General features: G+C 42.5%; 1 protein-coding gene across 8 annotated transcripts in view; it reads left to right on the top strand.

The window, feature by feature from the left end:
• The window catches only part of LOC115383091 (voltage-dependent anion-selective channel protein 2), a 33480-nt gene extending 27188 nt beyond the window's left edge, over positions 1–6292 (top strand). For 2 of the 8 annotated variants that reach the window (XM_030085129.1, XM_030085130.1), the window contains exon 10: positions 4949–6291. In XM_030085129.1, coding sequence (XP_029940989.1) covers positions 4949–5040 — 92 coding nt within the window. In that variant the 3' untranslated portion in view covers positions 5041–6291. Of the gene's footprint in view, positions 1–4948 lie in introns of all 8 variants that reach the window. The other 6 variants (XM_030085132.1, XM_030085133.1, XM_030085128.1 and 3 more) reach the window with 5 other exon arrangements.
• The last annotated feature ends 11888 nt before the right edge of the window (positions 6293–18180 follow it).

Genomic DNA, 18180 nt, shown 5'->3' on the forward strand with positions numbered 1-18180 from the left:
CTTTGGAAAAGACAGGCGAGTCGTTACAGACTGACCATATGAAAAGACACAGAAGTGGAGAAGCTCTTGGTGTGTTAGAGGGAACTTTCTACTATGACGATTGATTGATTGATTGATTGATTGATTGATTGATTGACTGACTCAGGGCTCGACATTATAAATGGCCTGGTGGCCCGGGAGCACTTTTAAAACCGTCCGGGCCAGTAGATTGTGCAAAATAATGCCTTGAAAATAAAGAAATAAATCATTTCACATTAATTCCCAACGGTACTGTGACATAAACATAGCGTTACGTGATTCCAATCAAAGACGAGGTATTATTCCTTCTGTGCGCAGCAGCGCTGTGCCCTGAAAGCAGCTGCTGTCACACAGCAGAGCCGCTCGCTCCCGCGGTACGAGAACGCTCGCCACACGCTCGCTTCGCGTTCACAGTCAGCGGTGCATTGCAGGAGGAGAAGAGCAGAAGACGACGACACAAGTTCCACCTTATAACGATAAAAAAAATGTTTCTTAAACCCCCAGGTCGCTAACCTGACACGCCAGATGGACAGTTTCATGTCCGCCACGGAAATATTTCACAAGTCCATCTGGGTAGCCGCTCTTCCGATTTGATTTCAGAGGCGGGACCTTCAAAACAATCCGTAGCTGGCGATTGGAACCAAAGAAGAAGAAGATTGGACGACTGTTCTGATTGACACGCGACACACTCACCACAGACCAATCCGCATCCAGCCACGGTGTGACGTAGCTTACTTGCTGCTGAGAAGCAGTAGACATCAGGTGCGTTCGACATGAGAAAGCCAGAGGCAGACCTTTAAGACTTTTGAGCCGCCCCGCCCAGATGTGGCCCGGCGTCACTGATACGTAGGACCTACGTAGGGCATCGAAAACTCGCGAGACCCAAACGAGATCGGTCACAGAGGAGCCGCGTGAGCTGCTGGAGAGCAACTCACCGCGGCTACCTGGCCCACCTCTCTGGTTCATACAGGCAGGGGATTGGACCCCAGCCCACTCGTCATCAGTTTGATGACAACACGCTTTATTTGCATAAATAAACACCCAGTCCCGGCTCCAGTCCAGTGTAGAGGGGCGGGGGGGGGGGCGGCGGCGGCGGCGGTGGCGGCTACAAATGTGGGGGGGGGGGTTGCGCAAAGGTGGCGAAAAAGTATCGGAGCAACACAAAAACAGAATCCACAGATCAGAGGCCTGTTCTACCATGTCCAACAAAGTATGATCATTAATCACACTGCTAAAAAGCACAAATGGTAATAAAACAAATGATAAAGTAACCAGCCCTCACCTTTAGTAGAGCTGGAGTCTCCTCTTTTTTTTTTTTTGGAATTTTGAATAGCACAACACTTCATATTGATTTGACCAAGCCAGTGGAGTTTGCTGTTGTTTTTTAAAGCATATAATAGACTGAAAACTTTATTTATTAATTTTTTGGACTGAGGGGGCGAGGCAGTCTGCCCCCCCTTGACGCCTGGTCCGCAGCAGCAGCACGCTTCACATAACAGAAGCCAAAACGTAACTTAAAATTATTTTGTTTTTTTAAATTGTATTTATTTCAGTTAACTGAATATGAATTAACACAATGTGACACACAAAAGAAATTATGAATTCTTTTGTTTTTAATAAGAAAAACAAAATTACCCCTCTGACAGCCAGGGGGGGCAAGGAGGCACTGGCGGGGGGGCATTGCCACCCCGGACGCCGGGCCTGTAAACACCCCCCACGGTGGGAGTCATGAGAAACACAAACATGGAGAACATAGGGTTGTCCGAGTTGGAGGCAGACTTATAACTCCGCCCCACGGCTGCGCCGTCTACTTCGTCTAGCTCCGTCTACCTCTGGCTTTGCCATCGTGAACGCACCTATCGTTTCCTGACAACAAGGCTTGAAGTGATGCTCTGTGCTCCTCTTTCAAAGAAGAAATTGAGTCGCTTTCTTATAAAACTGCAGATATTGCCGTGTCCACGGAGATCGCTCCGCATGCCGCCATTGTTTTCAAACTTTTTCGAGCTTCCCGCTGTCGTCACGTCTTCTCGTCACTTCCACTCCTCCCGCAGCTCCCGCCTCTTTCCCCTGATTGAGCCGGTGAAGTTTTATCAGAGTGAAACCATTGGTCTATGGAGCGCTACAAGATGGGATCCGCAGGATTTAGGAACTGAATCAGGCAGGCCCATCTGCTATGCAAGGTTACCAGGTCGCGGCCAAAAAAGCCAGAAAGAAAAAGAGAGAGAAAAAAAAAAAAGAAAGTCAGAGGAGGAGGAGGAGAGAGAGTTACAGAAAGGTTAACGTCAGTGCGAACTATACGGTGGCTGTCGGTGGGTGGGGTGGGGGCTCAATTATTTGGGGGGGGGGGGGGTGCATCGGTGTGCTCGTCTGCTTTCAGTGACATTTAAGGCATAGCGCCCCCACGCTTCAATGGTGAGGACCAGTACTGCATGCAGGCCGGCATCTTTATTAAAGTGAAATAGTGATGCGCAAATCATACATTAAAATTGGCCTAATTCTGCATATTATCCATGATTACGATCATACAAAAATTACAATAATAACAAGGGATGTGTGGGGTATCCATGACAACCAGGCGGAAGTTGGCATAAAACCAAAACAGCAGCCTTTCTAACGGTGAACACTACAGTGACAGTCACGCATTTCGGTCTTTTGTCATGCCTCATGCCACACATTATATTTTTCACGCTGAAAAAAATGTTCTTCGGTCTTTTTTCATTTTTAACACCCCTACACGAATGAGAACAACAACAACAACAACATGGCCCCGCTATACGGTCGTAATTACCTCATGGCGCGCGTCACTGCAATCAGAGGTGGTTTTTCTTCTGCTTCTTCATTTTAAGGCTGAAATGACTATATTTTGGCCGTAGTTTGTTGTAGAAAGTAACGCCAGGAACGCACTGGACGCGGAAGCGCCGCGAACGTCTCCGCGCCGGTGCTTGGCTGTTCGTATTGGAGGCGTGTCTGCTGCCTGCGCTCTCCGCGCTGGTCACACATCGACTGCACTCGGCTGGATCCGTCTGCTCTCGGTTTTCACATTTTTACCCTCCGTCTCGCTCTGCCAGTATGGATGTGTGTTTTGGTGACCTGTGGAGAGACTTTCTCCTCCCGTCCTCTTTTTTTTCTGCATCACGTGAATCTCTGTCGCTATGTGTGTGTGTGTGTTTTTGTTTGTTTGATTGGGTGTGTATGTGCGTATGTCTGTTTGTATGTGTGTCCCCGTCTCTCTTGTGATTGGACCCAAATGACAAATTATAGACGGACGAGCAACTCCATCCGTAACTAATCGTCATTTAATTTATTTTATTTTGAAAATTGACCAGATTCTCTTGCCTTTTATGTTTCCGACTTCCTGTCTGGTCCGATCGGCTTGTTCCAGCTTGACAAATGGCGCTCTCGGCGCTCGCGGCTCACGTGAAAAATAGAACTAAGTGGAGCAGGCGCAGCCCTCCCCTGCGCGTTGTGTGCGGCCAGTCAGATAGGTTAACATGGGAGGCCATCAGAAACTCCGTCCGTGGCGCTTCCGCATTCGGTGCGTTCCCCACTCGCTGCAGCACTCCACTGTCTACTCCCCCCTCCCTCCGTCTTGTAAACAGTCACACTGCCCCCCACTGTCTCCTAAGGACAGCATGTAGAGCGGCCTTTAAGCAGGAAAACTAAAGTTTGCATGTAAAAAAGTAACAATTATTTTAATTCAACTTGACCTTCTAGTGGGGGCGGGGCACCCCCCTCATATAATGGTAGGGGAAACACTGGCTCCTGCAGAAGACGGTGGAACTCATCGAGCTCAGACCGCCTCCGGAGGGCAGCATGCAGCCAGAAGCGACGCTGGCGCCTCGCCTGCAGCCGGAGCTGACTTCCCAATGCCAAATACAGAGCAGCCATGGTGGCAGGCGGAGCATCTCAATCTCAATCTTTATTTGTAAAAGCACTTTCCATATTCACAAAAACAACGCAAAGTGCTGAACAATAAAAACACTCATGAAAACAACAAAGAGCAAAAACCACACCATCGATCAGTATGCAGAGAGAGAGAGAGAGCGAGAGAGAGCCGGGTGCACACAGAACTGTGGGACAAACAGACGATGAAGAGCCTTTGTCCCAACAGTCAACACTTACTGAGGCGTTTGGTCTACAAGTAAATCCAAAGACAGCAGCGCAAAATTCTGTGTTCGCTACATCGTTAAAGAAATGCTGTACTTGTATGTTGAAAAGCCGGCTTTCCAGACATGCTGCTAACCCAGCAGAGGGAAAGACGGCACGTTGAAGGAAATCTCTAACATTGCATTTTACTCCTTCACTATATTTGTATGTTTTTTTGTTTTGTTTTATTTAAACAGAGATAGGGTCTTTTTTTTTTTTGTTGGTTTTAATTTGTATTCAAGTACAGTTTTTCATAACAGGGACTGAGAGTCCCATTTTATTTTTGATTCTTGTTTTTGGTTTATGCAAGCTATTTAGATTCTTCACATTTCAATTCCAATGGTAAAAATAAGAAGTGAAAGTTTATTTCATTTGAAAGGGTATATTTACATTATCTATTATCATTAAATTTGTGGTTAATTTGATGTTAAAAAATGTTGATAGTCATATTGTGTGTAGGCAATAATATTAAACAGCAAAATGGTGGTGTGTTCGGAGAAGAGTTTGAAAATGTGTTTGGAGGCGTGCTTGGTGATGTGATTGAAGATGTTTGGGTTCGTTGTAGCTGGAGGTGTTGTTTGGTGTCATGATTGGAGAAGGTGTGCTTGGTGACGCTGTGATTACAGGTGTTGTTTGGCGCTGTGCCTGGAGATGTGGTGTTTGGTGTCATGATTGAAGATGTTGAGGCTGGTGATGTTTGTTGATGTGATTGCAGATGCTGTGTTTGGTGACTTGTGCGGAGAGGTTGTGTTTGGTGACATCGTATCTTGTGTTCCCCCCGCAGGCATCAAGGTCACTTTGTCCGCCCTCATCGATGGAAAGAACTTCAATGCCGGCGGACACAAAGTAGGGATGGGCTTCGAGCTGGAGGCGTAAAGGGAAAACCATGAAGGAATCCACATCAGCACTTGAATCTCCTCCCCCTTCACCACCACTTTGATGTACCCCCTCCCCCTCTTCACAAACCTTGCCCCCTACAGAAGCATTTTTGACAGTGAAAACTCTAGGAGGAGGCTTGAACCTCTAAATCGACTGCTTTTCGGTGCAAATACGTGGAGAATTTCCCCAATTCTAGTAATCAGAGTAACATATTTCCCCTTAGGTCCCGGTTGAAATAGTTGTAGATTGTGTAGCTTGCCTTGGTTTGTTCCTTACGAAGCATGTGAGAATGAAAAGGTGGATGCAGAGCTTGCAGCTAAGCTGATCAGCTACAACATTATGTCAATCTAATTGAGCATTTGTGGGATGTTCTTGATTCACCACTCCAAACCAAAGAGAGTCTAGCTTACATCTTCCAGGATTTAAAGGCTCTTCTGTTCTCATCCGGATACCACAGAAACACCTTCAGAGTTGTAGAGTCAGATGGGGACCTGGACATTTTCAGGCAGATGGTTGTAATGTTTTGGCTGATCAGGAAGATTTGCTTGGTCAAAAAAAGGTGCAGAGTCTTTGTGTTTTATTATTTTTATATTGGTTTGAAAACTTTTTGTTGGAGTTTCTGCAGTCAGTGGACTGAATGTGAACTGTAGGGTTCATGTAAACTCAAGACTTGAAGGATGAATAATCTCAGTTTTAGAGGAAATTTTGAGTGTAGACACTCTGACATCCTAGGTGACCTCTTGTCGCGGCAGGTGAAACCGACGTAGTGGACTCTTCCTGTCACTCCTGTAGTTAGTTTGCATTTCTACAACGTGGCTTTCATCTGCGTGCACTTCATTGTGAAAACAAGACGTCTGCTCTCTCTCCTCTGGAAAGTAATCCTCACGTCACATCTTTACATCATTCTGTAAACGAGCAGCTGTTGGTCCAGTCGCAGGTTTCTGGTTCTCTTTGTTGTTACTTTTTCTTTCCATTTAATTGTGTTGTCAAACTTACGAGGCTCGTATTTTTTTCTTTGTCATGTAGACCTATCATGTTACCTATTTTTTTCCAGTGTCAGCTATGGAAATTATAATAATAAATAAATGAGAAAAACTGAAACATTGTCAAAAATGAAGCTTCTTCCCTTAGAAATGTTGTAATGCATTGAATTAGTTAAGTCAGTCCTGTAAAAATAGTAGTAGTTGAAAATCACCCATAAAATAATTACCTGGGTTAAAGTATCTCATGAAATGTACTTAAGAGGGTAAACTTGACGATACACTTTGAAGAAAACTAAATTGAAAAAATACGACTGGACAGAATTTTTTTTTTTTTTTTTTTTTAACAGAAAACAATACAGGTGCATTTTGAAATGTTTTATAATTTGCATCCATGCATGGCCTTAGCATGATCTTATGGAAGCTCATTTCCACCACATAAAAAAACAAACACTCAAAATTATGACATAGTAAGTCATAATCATGACCTTAAGTTGTGAGATACTTTTGCACAAGTTTCGTTTTGTTTCGTTTATTGAGAGCCCCATTAGCTCCTGACCGAGCTCAGGAGCTATTCTACCTGGGGTCTCTTTCAAATCATTCACATCATTACATCTATGCATAAATTTTGAACATGCATACACACACAATTACCGTATTGGCCCGAATATAAGACGATGTTTTTTTCCCAGAAACTGCATCCTCAAAAGTGGGGTGGTGTTATAATCGCGGACTTACGGTAGATGGTCAATACCCATCCGCGCCGCTAGATGGAGCCAAAGTATCACTGAGCAGAGAGCGAGTGGAGCGATGAAATGAGATCAAATGATCTGATGAAAAATGGCGGATCATCTGGAACAAAGGGGCTGAACGCTGGACAATTGAGCAAACAACAGAGGAGAAGTTATGATACCAACTTTAAACTGATGGTGATCAACGCAGCAGAGTCATCAAACTACTGCCAAGCCGCCAGGAGGTCTGGTGGAGCAGAGCCTCGTTCTTATTGGAGAGCACAGAAAAAACACTCCAGATGCTAACGCTATGAGAAAGCTTTCCGTGGTCCTGAGAGACGCTTCAGAGAGACTGATAGAAGGGAGAGAGAATACGTCTCTGAAAGACGGACAGACGGAATGTCCACCACCAGAGCCTGATTCAGCTGAAGGACCTGGACAGTTATTTACATCATTTATGCAGTTTGGACCCCTTGAGGTTCTTATTTGTTGCTTATTGTTTCTTATTTTGAGAAAGAGAATATATTTTTTATTCAATACTGTAGTAATATTTTTCATTTTATATCTCGTGAAATGTTATCTCAGTTGTGAGTTTTTGAGTTTATAATAATTGTATAATAAAAAGTTGTTTTATGAGTGACCTTATTCAGTTATTTTTTTTTCACAAAATGATCTTTGAAAAATAGGGGTCGTGTTATAATCGGAGTCGTCTTATATTCGGGCCAATACGGTATACATACATGTACACACACATAGACACAGACACCCATACGTACATATATGAAGAGTTCATTTGCAGAAACTGCAAATGAACTCCCATATGTAAAATAAAATATATGAGTGGAAGCTCAATGTCATCTCATTAAAGCTAGGGTTGGCGATCTTGGACAACTAGCGTTAGCATCTAGCATCTCCCCAAGGCTCCGCCTAGCTAGCTCCGCCCAGCTCCCACCCCATGGGAGGAGCTCCCGTTGGCAGCGCTTCCGCGTCCAGTGCGTTCCTGGCGTAACCTGTCCTCAGTGCTTCGTTTCTTCGTTTTTCTTTATTTGCACTATGGCAAGTATGGCGCACTCACCGGTAAGTAAAGCCCCAAACATTCGTCTCCGCCGTTCTGCAACGACGCTCCGTCCTTCTACGCGCGCACTGAACCAGGGTCAGTGCACGCCATTGACATGCACGCGTACGGGGCAGGTCGAACGGCGAAGGGATTTGATTGGTTTAAAAAAAGGTGTCCCCTCAAGACTATTGGTTGCTGTTTGTCCCGTTTTACTCCTGCTGTAGATAGCGGATATTTTCCAAACTACTTTAAAAACACGCCATGAATTGCTTCCTATCGGGTCATAAAGATCATTTTAACCAGTATTTAAAAAAATGTATCTCATTCAAATCGCCAACCCGAGCTTTAAATAACATTAAAGAAATAGAGACATAACAACAATACTATCTAAATAAAAGGAAAAATATTCATTGTTGTGTAAACAAAAGGAGTTTTAACTTTTTTTGAAAACATCTCTTATTGGTCTCTGTTAACAAAAATCGAGGTAATAAATTCCATGCGCCCATGGCTCGATAAAGTACAGTTCTCTGCTTTTGATTTGTTCTACATGCCGGTAATACACACCTTGAGTCATTTACCTGACGAGTACCATAACCATGATAATCTGAAAAAAATGACACTTTTCTGTAAATAATTTCTGGTATTCTTGTTACAGTGATATTTCTTATGAATGTTAATAGAAAATACTTTAGTCTACATTTAACCCTTAACCAAGCCAAGTTCTCATGCATTTCTATTACATTTGTTCCATATGGGCAACCCAACACAATTCTTGCTGCCTTGTTTTGTGCAATTTGTAACTTATGTGAATTATTTTCACTAGTGTTTGACCAAACAACTGATGCATAATCTAAATAGGAAGGTCAAGGTCAAGGTTTATTTCTATAGCACATTTAAAATACAGAAAACTCTGCCCAAAGTGCTGCACATGTTGATAACACCATTAAAAAAAAACAATAGAAAAATACAAAAGTTTAAAAACAATAACTTACAAAAATGTCCAACTCAGCTTGTGTTGAACGCCAGAGCAAATAAATGTGGAAAGCACTAAGGATTGAACTAGTTGCTTGGTCAACCACTGAGGAATATACTTTCTACAGTGTTTAATAGTGCCCATACTTCTCCCCATTCTCTGAAGTACATAATTAACTTGGCTGTTCCATGATAAATTAGAATCAACTATTACCCCTAGTAATTTTGCTTCTTCAACCTGTTCAATTAAAGCATTTCCATGAATTAAGTGCAACAAAGGTGTCATTTTTAAGCTATGTTTTGAACCAATCACCATACATTGTTTTTTCAGCATTAATGAATAATTTATTAGCTTGTATCCACTGTGTGACCGAAGCTAATTCTTCATTTAATATGTGTAATATCATCTGCATACCATGGTTGCTTGTTTTAACACCAGTGGAAAATCATTTGTAAAAATAGAAAACAAAAGGGGTCCCAGGCAACTTCCCTGGGGCACTCCACAATCCATTTGTCCAAGCTCAGAGTAACTACCATTAAAATAAACTTTATATTCTCTATTATTAAGATAACTTTCTATCCACTTTAGTGCTGATAACTCAAATCCAAAGAAATTTAACTTATTTAATAAAATGGTGTGATCCAAAACATCAAAAGCTGCACTCAAATCTAAAAATATTGTACCAACCAACATTTTATTATCTATTTCCTCTAACCAATGATCTGTAATCTGAGCAAGTGCAGTAGTTGTGGAGTGACCCATTTTGTATGCATGTTGATAAATTGTATTCAGTCCATTCTCTGAAAAATAGTTTTGTATCTGATCATATACAACTTTTTCCATAACTTTGCTTAAAGCAGGTAACAAACTTATTGGCCTGCTATTTTGCGCTGAAAGTGGTTCCTTATTATTCTTAATCAGGGGAATAATTTTTGCTATCTTCCACTCTGATGGAAAAACACCTTCCTTTAAACTTGTATTGATTATGTGAGAGACAGGTAAAGAAATTAAATCTGCCACCAACTTCAATAATTTAATATCTATATTGTCTACTCCACAGGGTTTATCTCTACTTAACTGAAATATTTTTTAATATGATCTTCTGTTATTTCAACAAATTTAAAGGTACAACTTTTAGTCTGCATGATATAATTTCTTATTAGCCTGTACGAAATATTTTCATCCTGTCTGAGCACCATGGCTTTTTGTAATTTCTGAATTTTATTTTTGAAAGACTGTTTCAAATAATTAGCAACTTCCTTTGGTTTAGTGAGATAAATTCCATCTTTCTCCAAAAAGGTTGGACTTGACTTTGAGTTCCTTCCCATAAGTTCATTTAATGTACCCCATAATTTCACTCCATCGGATTTAGCTTCTTTAACCTTATTATGATAATATATGCGTTTTTTTATTTTTATTTAATTTGGTAACAAAATTTCGTAATTTTTGATAATTATTCCACTTGTCCATGTCATTTGTTTTAGTTGCCTCCATTTTGGCTTTATCCCTTTGCTTCATATAATCTTTAAATTCTTGATCCAGCCATGGAGCTGAGACATTTCTCACAGCCTGTTTCCTCATAGGAGCATGTTTATCCATTACCTGAGTTATTAAGTTGTTAAAGACCACCACGGCCTTACATGGATCCTGTTCTTGCGTAACCTCTGACCAATCTATGCTCCTCACAGCTGCTACAAAATTATCTTCATTAAATTGTTTAAAAGTCCTTCTATAAATAAAGCGTTGTCCTGGTTTAGGTACCTTTGTTTTCCTTAAAACTGCAACTAAATTATGATCACTACAACCTACAGGAATAGAAACCGCCTTAGAGCAGAGCTCCTTTACATTCGTAAAAATTAAATCAATAAGAGTTGCAGAGTATGTGCCATCAGATTTCAAATTTACTCTTGTAAATTCACTAACGAGTTGTGACAAATTACAAATACTAGCGAATGACATTAACTTATTTCTTAACACACAACTGCTGTTTGTCCAATCTATATTAAAATCCACTAAAAAATAAAGCTCAATTCCAATGTCACATACTCTCTCAGGCATTTCACAAATTAGGTCAAGGTACATTATAGCCGTATTCAGTGGTCTGTAACAACATCCCACAACAACAGGCCTCAAATGAGGTAACTGTAGCTCTAACCAGAGAGCTTCAACTCCTGTGATGTTCAAATCTGTTCTCACCTTAACTGGGATATTGTTTTGAACATAACAAGCAACACCTCCACCATGTAGATTTCTATCCAATCTATAGATATGACAACCATCTATACAGAATTATTTATTGTTGGATCTAAGTGTGTTTCTGATATTGTGAATACCTGTAAATTATAACCTTGTAAAATGTCTTGAATATCATTTACTTTATTTCTTAGACTGCACACATTCAAATGGGCTATTTTAAAACTCCCTTTTTGGAGTAAAATGTTTTCCTTACCCATCAGATATTTGCTCTATATGTAAATCTTTACACTGAGTTTCCATAAGTAACACATACAACTGACAAACGACATTCACACCTTGTACACACTCACACTTCCACGCGTACTCACACACACGTTCACCCTCTCACTCTCTCCCTTGTACACACTCACACTTCCACACATACAAAATGTCCAGAAGTCCAGAGCTTCCCAGATCATCCCAACTCCACTTCGTTTCTGGCTCCCTTAGACCTAAGTCCAACATAAATTTGTCCATCTTGTCTGTCCACCGTACATTAGAGTTCATAATCCAAAGTGCAGATATACATCCCGATAATGCCTTAATGTAAAGTTCCTGGAATAGTCCTGAAGAAGAATAGAGACCGCATTATGTCCCAATCCAAAATAGCTGTCTCTCTCTGTCCCCTCTTCCCTCTGTGTGTTATCCTACAATCCATAGCGTGGTACGTTATGTCTGTTTTGCAGAGGACACATTTGGTCTCCCCAACTGCTCGGGCACTCAGAATGAGTAGAGAGTTTAATATCATCATTTGTACTGATCGAGGTCTTGACGTTCCCTTACCATTATGACTCTCATCTGCTCTGGAGTGGTCCCGTTGAGCTGAATGAAAACTTTGCAGTTTCTCGTCCATGTGCCTCTGATCTTGTGGTTTTTCTTCAGGATCCGAGCTTCTCGTGCAATTTCTGATGTTTTTTTGGTTAAATGCTCATTCAGGTAGACCTCGGATCCTCGCAGTTTCTTTCCTTGTTGAAGCAGCTCAATTTTGTGTTTCCTGCTCACAAGGCGCATGATGATAGCAGGTTTAGTTTTATCCCTTCGGGGGAGCGTATGGCACGCCGAGATGTTGTTGCGTCCAGATGTATGTCCTTTTCCTTGAAGAACTGCAGTACCTGTCCCTCCAGCGAGAGAGATCACCCGGCTCCGCGTCCTCGCCGACGTTACGACCCGTCACCGCGGCTCTGGCGTAAGAGCGGGGTTTGATGTTTAACCCGGTGATTATTACATCCTCCTTCCTTGTGTACTGTTCTAGATCTTCAATTCTTCTTTCCAGATCAGTAATGGTTTTGTCCTGCTCTCTGATAATGTGCTTTAACTCTTTCACTTCCGCGACAAGATCTGTGAGCTTGGTCAGCTGTTCGGTGACTCTGGCCATCTCCGCGGTCATCGCGCTAAGCGACTTACGGATTTCCTCGATGTCGGTCTCCATCTGTGCGCTCTTTTTCGGGGGCATCGCCAACAGTTTGATCTTTAATTTTCCTCGTTTGGTTTAGCAGAAATCTTTAGTTTAGTTGCGCTCGATCTGCCGACAACTCACAGGGCGCAGCCATCTTGTCTGATCACGTGCGCGTGCAAGTTGTGTCAGCAGTGGTGGAGATGAGAGTAAAGGTCAGACCTGCAGACAGAGAGGAGCTGGTCTGAGGTTCTCAGGTGGAGGAGACAAGTCAAAAGTAGCAGGTCTTTGTTGGTGTGACCTCTCCATTTTAGATGAACACAGAAATGGATTGTCAGTACATTGAGGACTCCTTTAACGTGGCTTCTCAACAAATGAAACACTCAGTGTGCTTGCTGTTTCACATGGGCTATTACATGGGATTTTTCTCCATTGCTTTGGCTCATTTCTTCAAACAGAAATTGCATTCTCAAAACAACATGGACAAATCTCCAAACTACTCTAACTGCTCACAACAGAACGGCATTCTCTTTCATCGCACTGGAAACGTCTCAGTCCATGGCTCAGTGTCTCAGAGCCTCTTTGCAGATGATGAAGCACAGTGATCACAGATTTAGCACAATTTCCAAGTGAATAGATCATGATGATTCCCAGATCCCCAAAACACAGCATCATTTCAATATATCAATCACCACCTAATCTCCAGTCTGACCAGCTGTCAACATCAGTCCAGAACACACTGCAGACCACCGGGACCGGACATGGACTAGAGGGTGAGGAGCCCAACCAGGGTGGTGAGGAGGGGGACCAGTGATGAAGTGAGCTGAGAAACTCCAGCTTCATTTCAGCACTGTGGGCTTTTTTTTTCTCTTTTTTTTTTTTTGCTTTCTTTGTGTTTATTTTCCAGTAAGCTGACTGATGGATGAAGTTACTTTGTGAGTGGATTAAAACAAGAACAGTTTCCTTGGAAGTATGAGAGCGATGTGTGAGTCAGAACCTGAAGCTTCTTCTGACTGTAAAATGCTTTTTGTCTTCATTTTATTTTGCAATATGGATTCTGTTTGCTAAACAACCCGAAGAAGAAAAAAAAAAAACAATGAAAGGAACCACTGTGACTGAAGGACTGCACTCAGACAAAAGGGAGATGAGGAATCTTTCAGTGGTCCTCTGCCTTAATGACAAAGCTTTCTGAGGACACTGACCATTAGTTTGAGAAGGAAAAGTAGTTTTTCCTCCTGAGTGAACTGTTCTGAAGAGAACTGATCTCTGACAGCAGAACCACCAGGTTCTGCTGAACCGTCCAGGTTGTTTTTGACAAGAGAACCAAGAGAAGTGAGAACATCTGGTCTGCCCGGAGAAATGAGCCAAAGCTGTTGAGAAGGATCTTTGTATTCTGGAGGCTCAGACTGTTTATATGGGAAAGAAATGAAGCTCTGAAACCTGAGAGGACCGTCCTGGAGAGAGATGGACTTTTGCTATTGAACTCTGGTGTTGAGCTGAACTGTAAGACTGTTTTGCCAAATGATCTTGGAGTTTTGAAAATGTAATTTTGGTTTCAAGAAATGAGCCAAACCAATGGAGAAAAACTGTAAGCAAACACGCCCTGGAATGGATTTTAAGCAAGAAGCAGCTCTGGGTTGTAAAGAATAAAACCAATATGACTGACATGGCAACTTGAGCTGTATCTGAAAACCTGTGGTCACTATCAACAGCTGTTAGGCAGTTCACAAGTGACAGATCTTGATTAAAACATGTTGTACCTGGTCTCCACAGTAGGTGGTGCATACAGACAAGTCATGCATCAGATGGAGTGTTACTATCAGCACAGCAAACCCAGTGAAAGGGGGTACATACAGAGAATGTCGGAACCCCACATCGAAACTGAGTAAGAAGCAACTACAACAAATTACTGTCACGGTTGGAGATTGATGGGGCGCAGTGTGCCTCATCCACGGTGCAAATATGCTACGTCAAGGAGGAGTCGGGACGCCGGTCAGTATGGGGGTGATTACAGCATCACCCCGTAATGATGAGATTGGGTACCGAGCCCTGATCGAAGAAAAGCTCAAGGGGAGAGCAGCTGACCTGAAAGAGAAGATCATGAGGTCTTGGGAGAACATAACTACCTCCTGTTTGCCAAGGCTAAAGAACAAAGTAGCAGAAAGACCTCTACTGGACGAAGTAAACAAAGCACTGCTAAGTATCCCTACCCACAACATTACCGGGACTATTTGATGAATTGTAAAATTATTATTGTAAAATTATGGTTCTTGTAAAATTCTTTATAAACAAAAATCATTACAGAGTACTTTTGAATTCATTATTGTATTTTGCGCATAATGTGATTAATTGCAAAAAAAAAAATGTGATTAATTGCGAATAAGGAATTTAATCATTACCCAGAACACACACACACACACACACACACACACACACACACACATATAGTATGAAGCCGGGATAAAGTAGGCACACAACTTCAAATATCAAAATGTGGGTCTTTTAATTATTCCTCAACTTTGTTTGCAGCTCCCCCCAAAAAATAGAACAAGAATGCAGTACAAAGATCACAGTTACAATACGGCAGTGGCCACTTTCCAGAAGAAAAAGAAGAAATAAAACATTTACACACACAGTCACATTTCACATTGTGCCAGTAGCCACTACACAACATGTGAGCTGCGCTAACGCAGCTAACAAAGCTAATTCACGTTACACTCGAACATGGATTCATCAAACTGCCACCGGACACTGTCAATCACATACATTATAAATGTACAAAAGTCTCAGAACATGAACAATTTCTTACCGATGTCATGGAATGTGACTTTAAACCTCATGAACGTCCACAAAAATCATCTCGCCATCGAGCAGCAAAGTGAATCACGCCAGAAATTTCCCAGCATTCCCTGCTGTTTTCACACTCAAAATGGTTAACCCACACCCCCTGCTGTCCACAGGCGGGAACTACATGTACATAGATCTTTCAACAGTGTATTCCTTTTTTTCACCTGGTTACATTCTCCCCTGCTTAATGGTCAGCGTCCTCGGTGACGGTATAACTGTTTTTTACCTCATTAAGTGCTTCTCTGAAAAACACAGTCCTCAAACTTGCAAGGATATGAGACACCATAGCTGGGCTGAGAGACAGATTCTAAAACTGATCTGGGCTCATGATGTGGGTTTGGATGAGAACCTGCAGTTACTCTTCCCATCCTGCGAGGAGGAGGTATGGGAGTATGGTTTTGCTGCTCCAAGTGAAGTTTTTGTCGCAGAAGAGGTTTTGGGACATGGGAGTCTGCACACTGGGCTCTTTGACACAGCTGAACTCCAGCTCAACAGACACTACTTTGTCCGACTGGAGCACAGGAACCTCAACTTCTCTCTGTTCAAATGCAGAGGCCTCCGATTCCCACTCACAGTCCCTGGAAGGAGAACTCTCATTGTTCATGTCAGGATTTAATCCAAAAGAAACCTCCTCCACCATAACTCCTTCATCCAAGTCCCCATCAATCCCCCTGAACTCTGTCTCTAGTACAATAACCACCTCAGATTCAAGCACTGGTTCTGGTGCATCTCTGGGACCCAGGATTGGTGGATTCACACATGGTCGGATATCTACCCTCTTCACCCTCTTCACAGGTCCTCCCTCTGCAGGCTGTACTGAGTAAGTGGTTCCGAGAATGCCAACAACCTAATACACAGTTGCACCCCAGGCATCTTGTATTTTGTTGCGACCCAGAGGCCTATGTCTCAGATATACATACTGGCCTACTCCCACTTCTGGACAATAAACTTTGTCACTTTGCAGATGTATGCACTCTGATGCTTTCTGCTCTGCATATGCCTTAGCTCTAGCATGTGCTTCTTTCAGCCTCTGCTGATGAACTGCAAGCCAGTCAAGTTTTCTGTCTACAGGCAGCTCCTTTGCAAGGAGTGCATCCACTGGAAGATGTGGTTCAACGCTATAAAGAAGATAATGTGGAGAGTAGCCTGTTGTCGCATGTGGAGTCACATTATAAGCATACACAACCTCTGGTAGATGTTCAGGCCAACGCTTTTTCTTATCATTTGGCAGTGTACGCAAAAACTCATGTAATGTCCGGTTAAAACGTTCGCACTGAGCGTTGCCAGTAGGGTGATGAGGGGTTGTGCGCGTTTTCTTCACCCCGTACAATTTACAGAGCTCTGCAATAACCTCACTTTCAAAATTGCAGCCCTGATCTGAATGCAAAGGCTCAGGTACTCCATATTTCATGAACCATTCTTTTAACAGAACTTTTGCTGTTGTCTCAGCTTTTTGGTCAAGAGTAGGAAACGCTTGGATGAACACATCTGTGATCACCAAAACATTTTCTCTGCTATCTGTGGCTGGCTCCAGCACTGTGAAATCCACTGCCACAACCTCTAGAGGTCATGATGCGAGAAATGATTTCATCGGCGGGTGAATCTTGGGATGTGGCATTTTGGTTAAGATACAGCTCTGACAGTTTTTTACCCACTGTTCAACATCTTGGTACATTCCTGCCCAAAATGCTCTCTGTTTCAGCAAATGTAGAGTTCTCTCTATGCCCTGATGACCCATAGAGTCATGCACACTCTCAAGTATTTGCTTCTTCAAACAGTCAGGAACAAGAAACTGAAAACAGTCACCATGATGTACATCCTCAACCACGCGGTACAACAATCCATCTCTCTCTCTGATGTGTTTCCCATTGGTTTTGCCTACAAAGGCTCATTTGAAAAGTGCAAGAACTACTGCATTACGAATAAAAAATAAGAATTAAAAAAATCTTGTGATGTGTCACTCCCTAAATATATATTAAACATTAAAAATCTACATTTCAAATATCTAGCGATCTGTCTAGCATCTATATGTTGTTTGTCCAAGGGGACTTGCCGTAGGAAGCGGTGACATCATCGGCAGGCGCGGCCCTCGGACAGATTTGGCAGCCCGGACACATCTGGTGCCTACACCGGCTCACACTCTTTTTCTAACAACATGCAGAGAGAGCCTGCAGCCTGCAGCCCTTCTTCCTCTGTGGTGTCTGTGTAAAATAAGGTTGAACATGCGAACAGCGCACCTAGTGGCATGAAGTGCAAATGCAGTCATGGCGTCGTTTGTGCACCGCGGTTAGAATGGGAATAGGCGAACTAGGCGGCCGCCTAGGGCGCAGTGTACAGCGGAGGGCGCCGTGGCCGGACAAGGGGCGCCCCGACGCTCCGTGTTCTGTGTGAGCACTGCTCTGCGCCGCTCCAACGCTGCATGTGAGTACCACGCCGCTCCTGTGTCCACGGCTCCATAGTCTGGCGGCCATTCAACCCACTGGGTTAAGAACAGGATCTAAACACAAGTTGAAATCACCCCCTGCTTATACAGTGTTGTCCAGCAGCAACTTAAAAAAAAAAAAAAAAAAAAAAAAATATATATATATATATATATATATGCCTTGGATGAAGGTTTCATCATCATCGGAAGGTGCATATAAATGGTGGAGTGGCCATTTTTCTGAGAATATTCTACAATTAACAAAGATATAAAGATATACAACTATTGGCCTCTGTAGGGGTCAATAGTTGTATCAGTATCTTTAAACAGGGGTGTTAGCCACGCCTCTGGGTATTGAATTGAAATAATCTGTCCTACCCATTCCTGTTTTAACTTTTGATGTTCTTGTGTGTTGAGATGAGTTTCTTTTCTTTTCTATGTCTAACTTTTTTAAATATGTTAAACCTCTTTTTCTTTTAGCTGGCCCATTGAGACCCTT

This window comes from Salarias fasciatus (genome assembly GCF_902148845.1).
Source record: "Salarias fasciatus chromosome 7 unlocalized genomic scaffold, fSalaFa1.1 super_scaffold_4, whole genome shotgun sequence".
Taxonomy (NCBI): Eukaryota; Metazoa; Chordata; class Actinopteri; order Blenniiformes; family Blenniidae; genus Salarias; species Salarias fasciatus.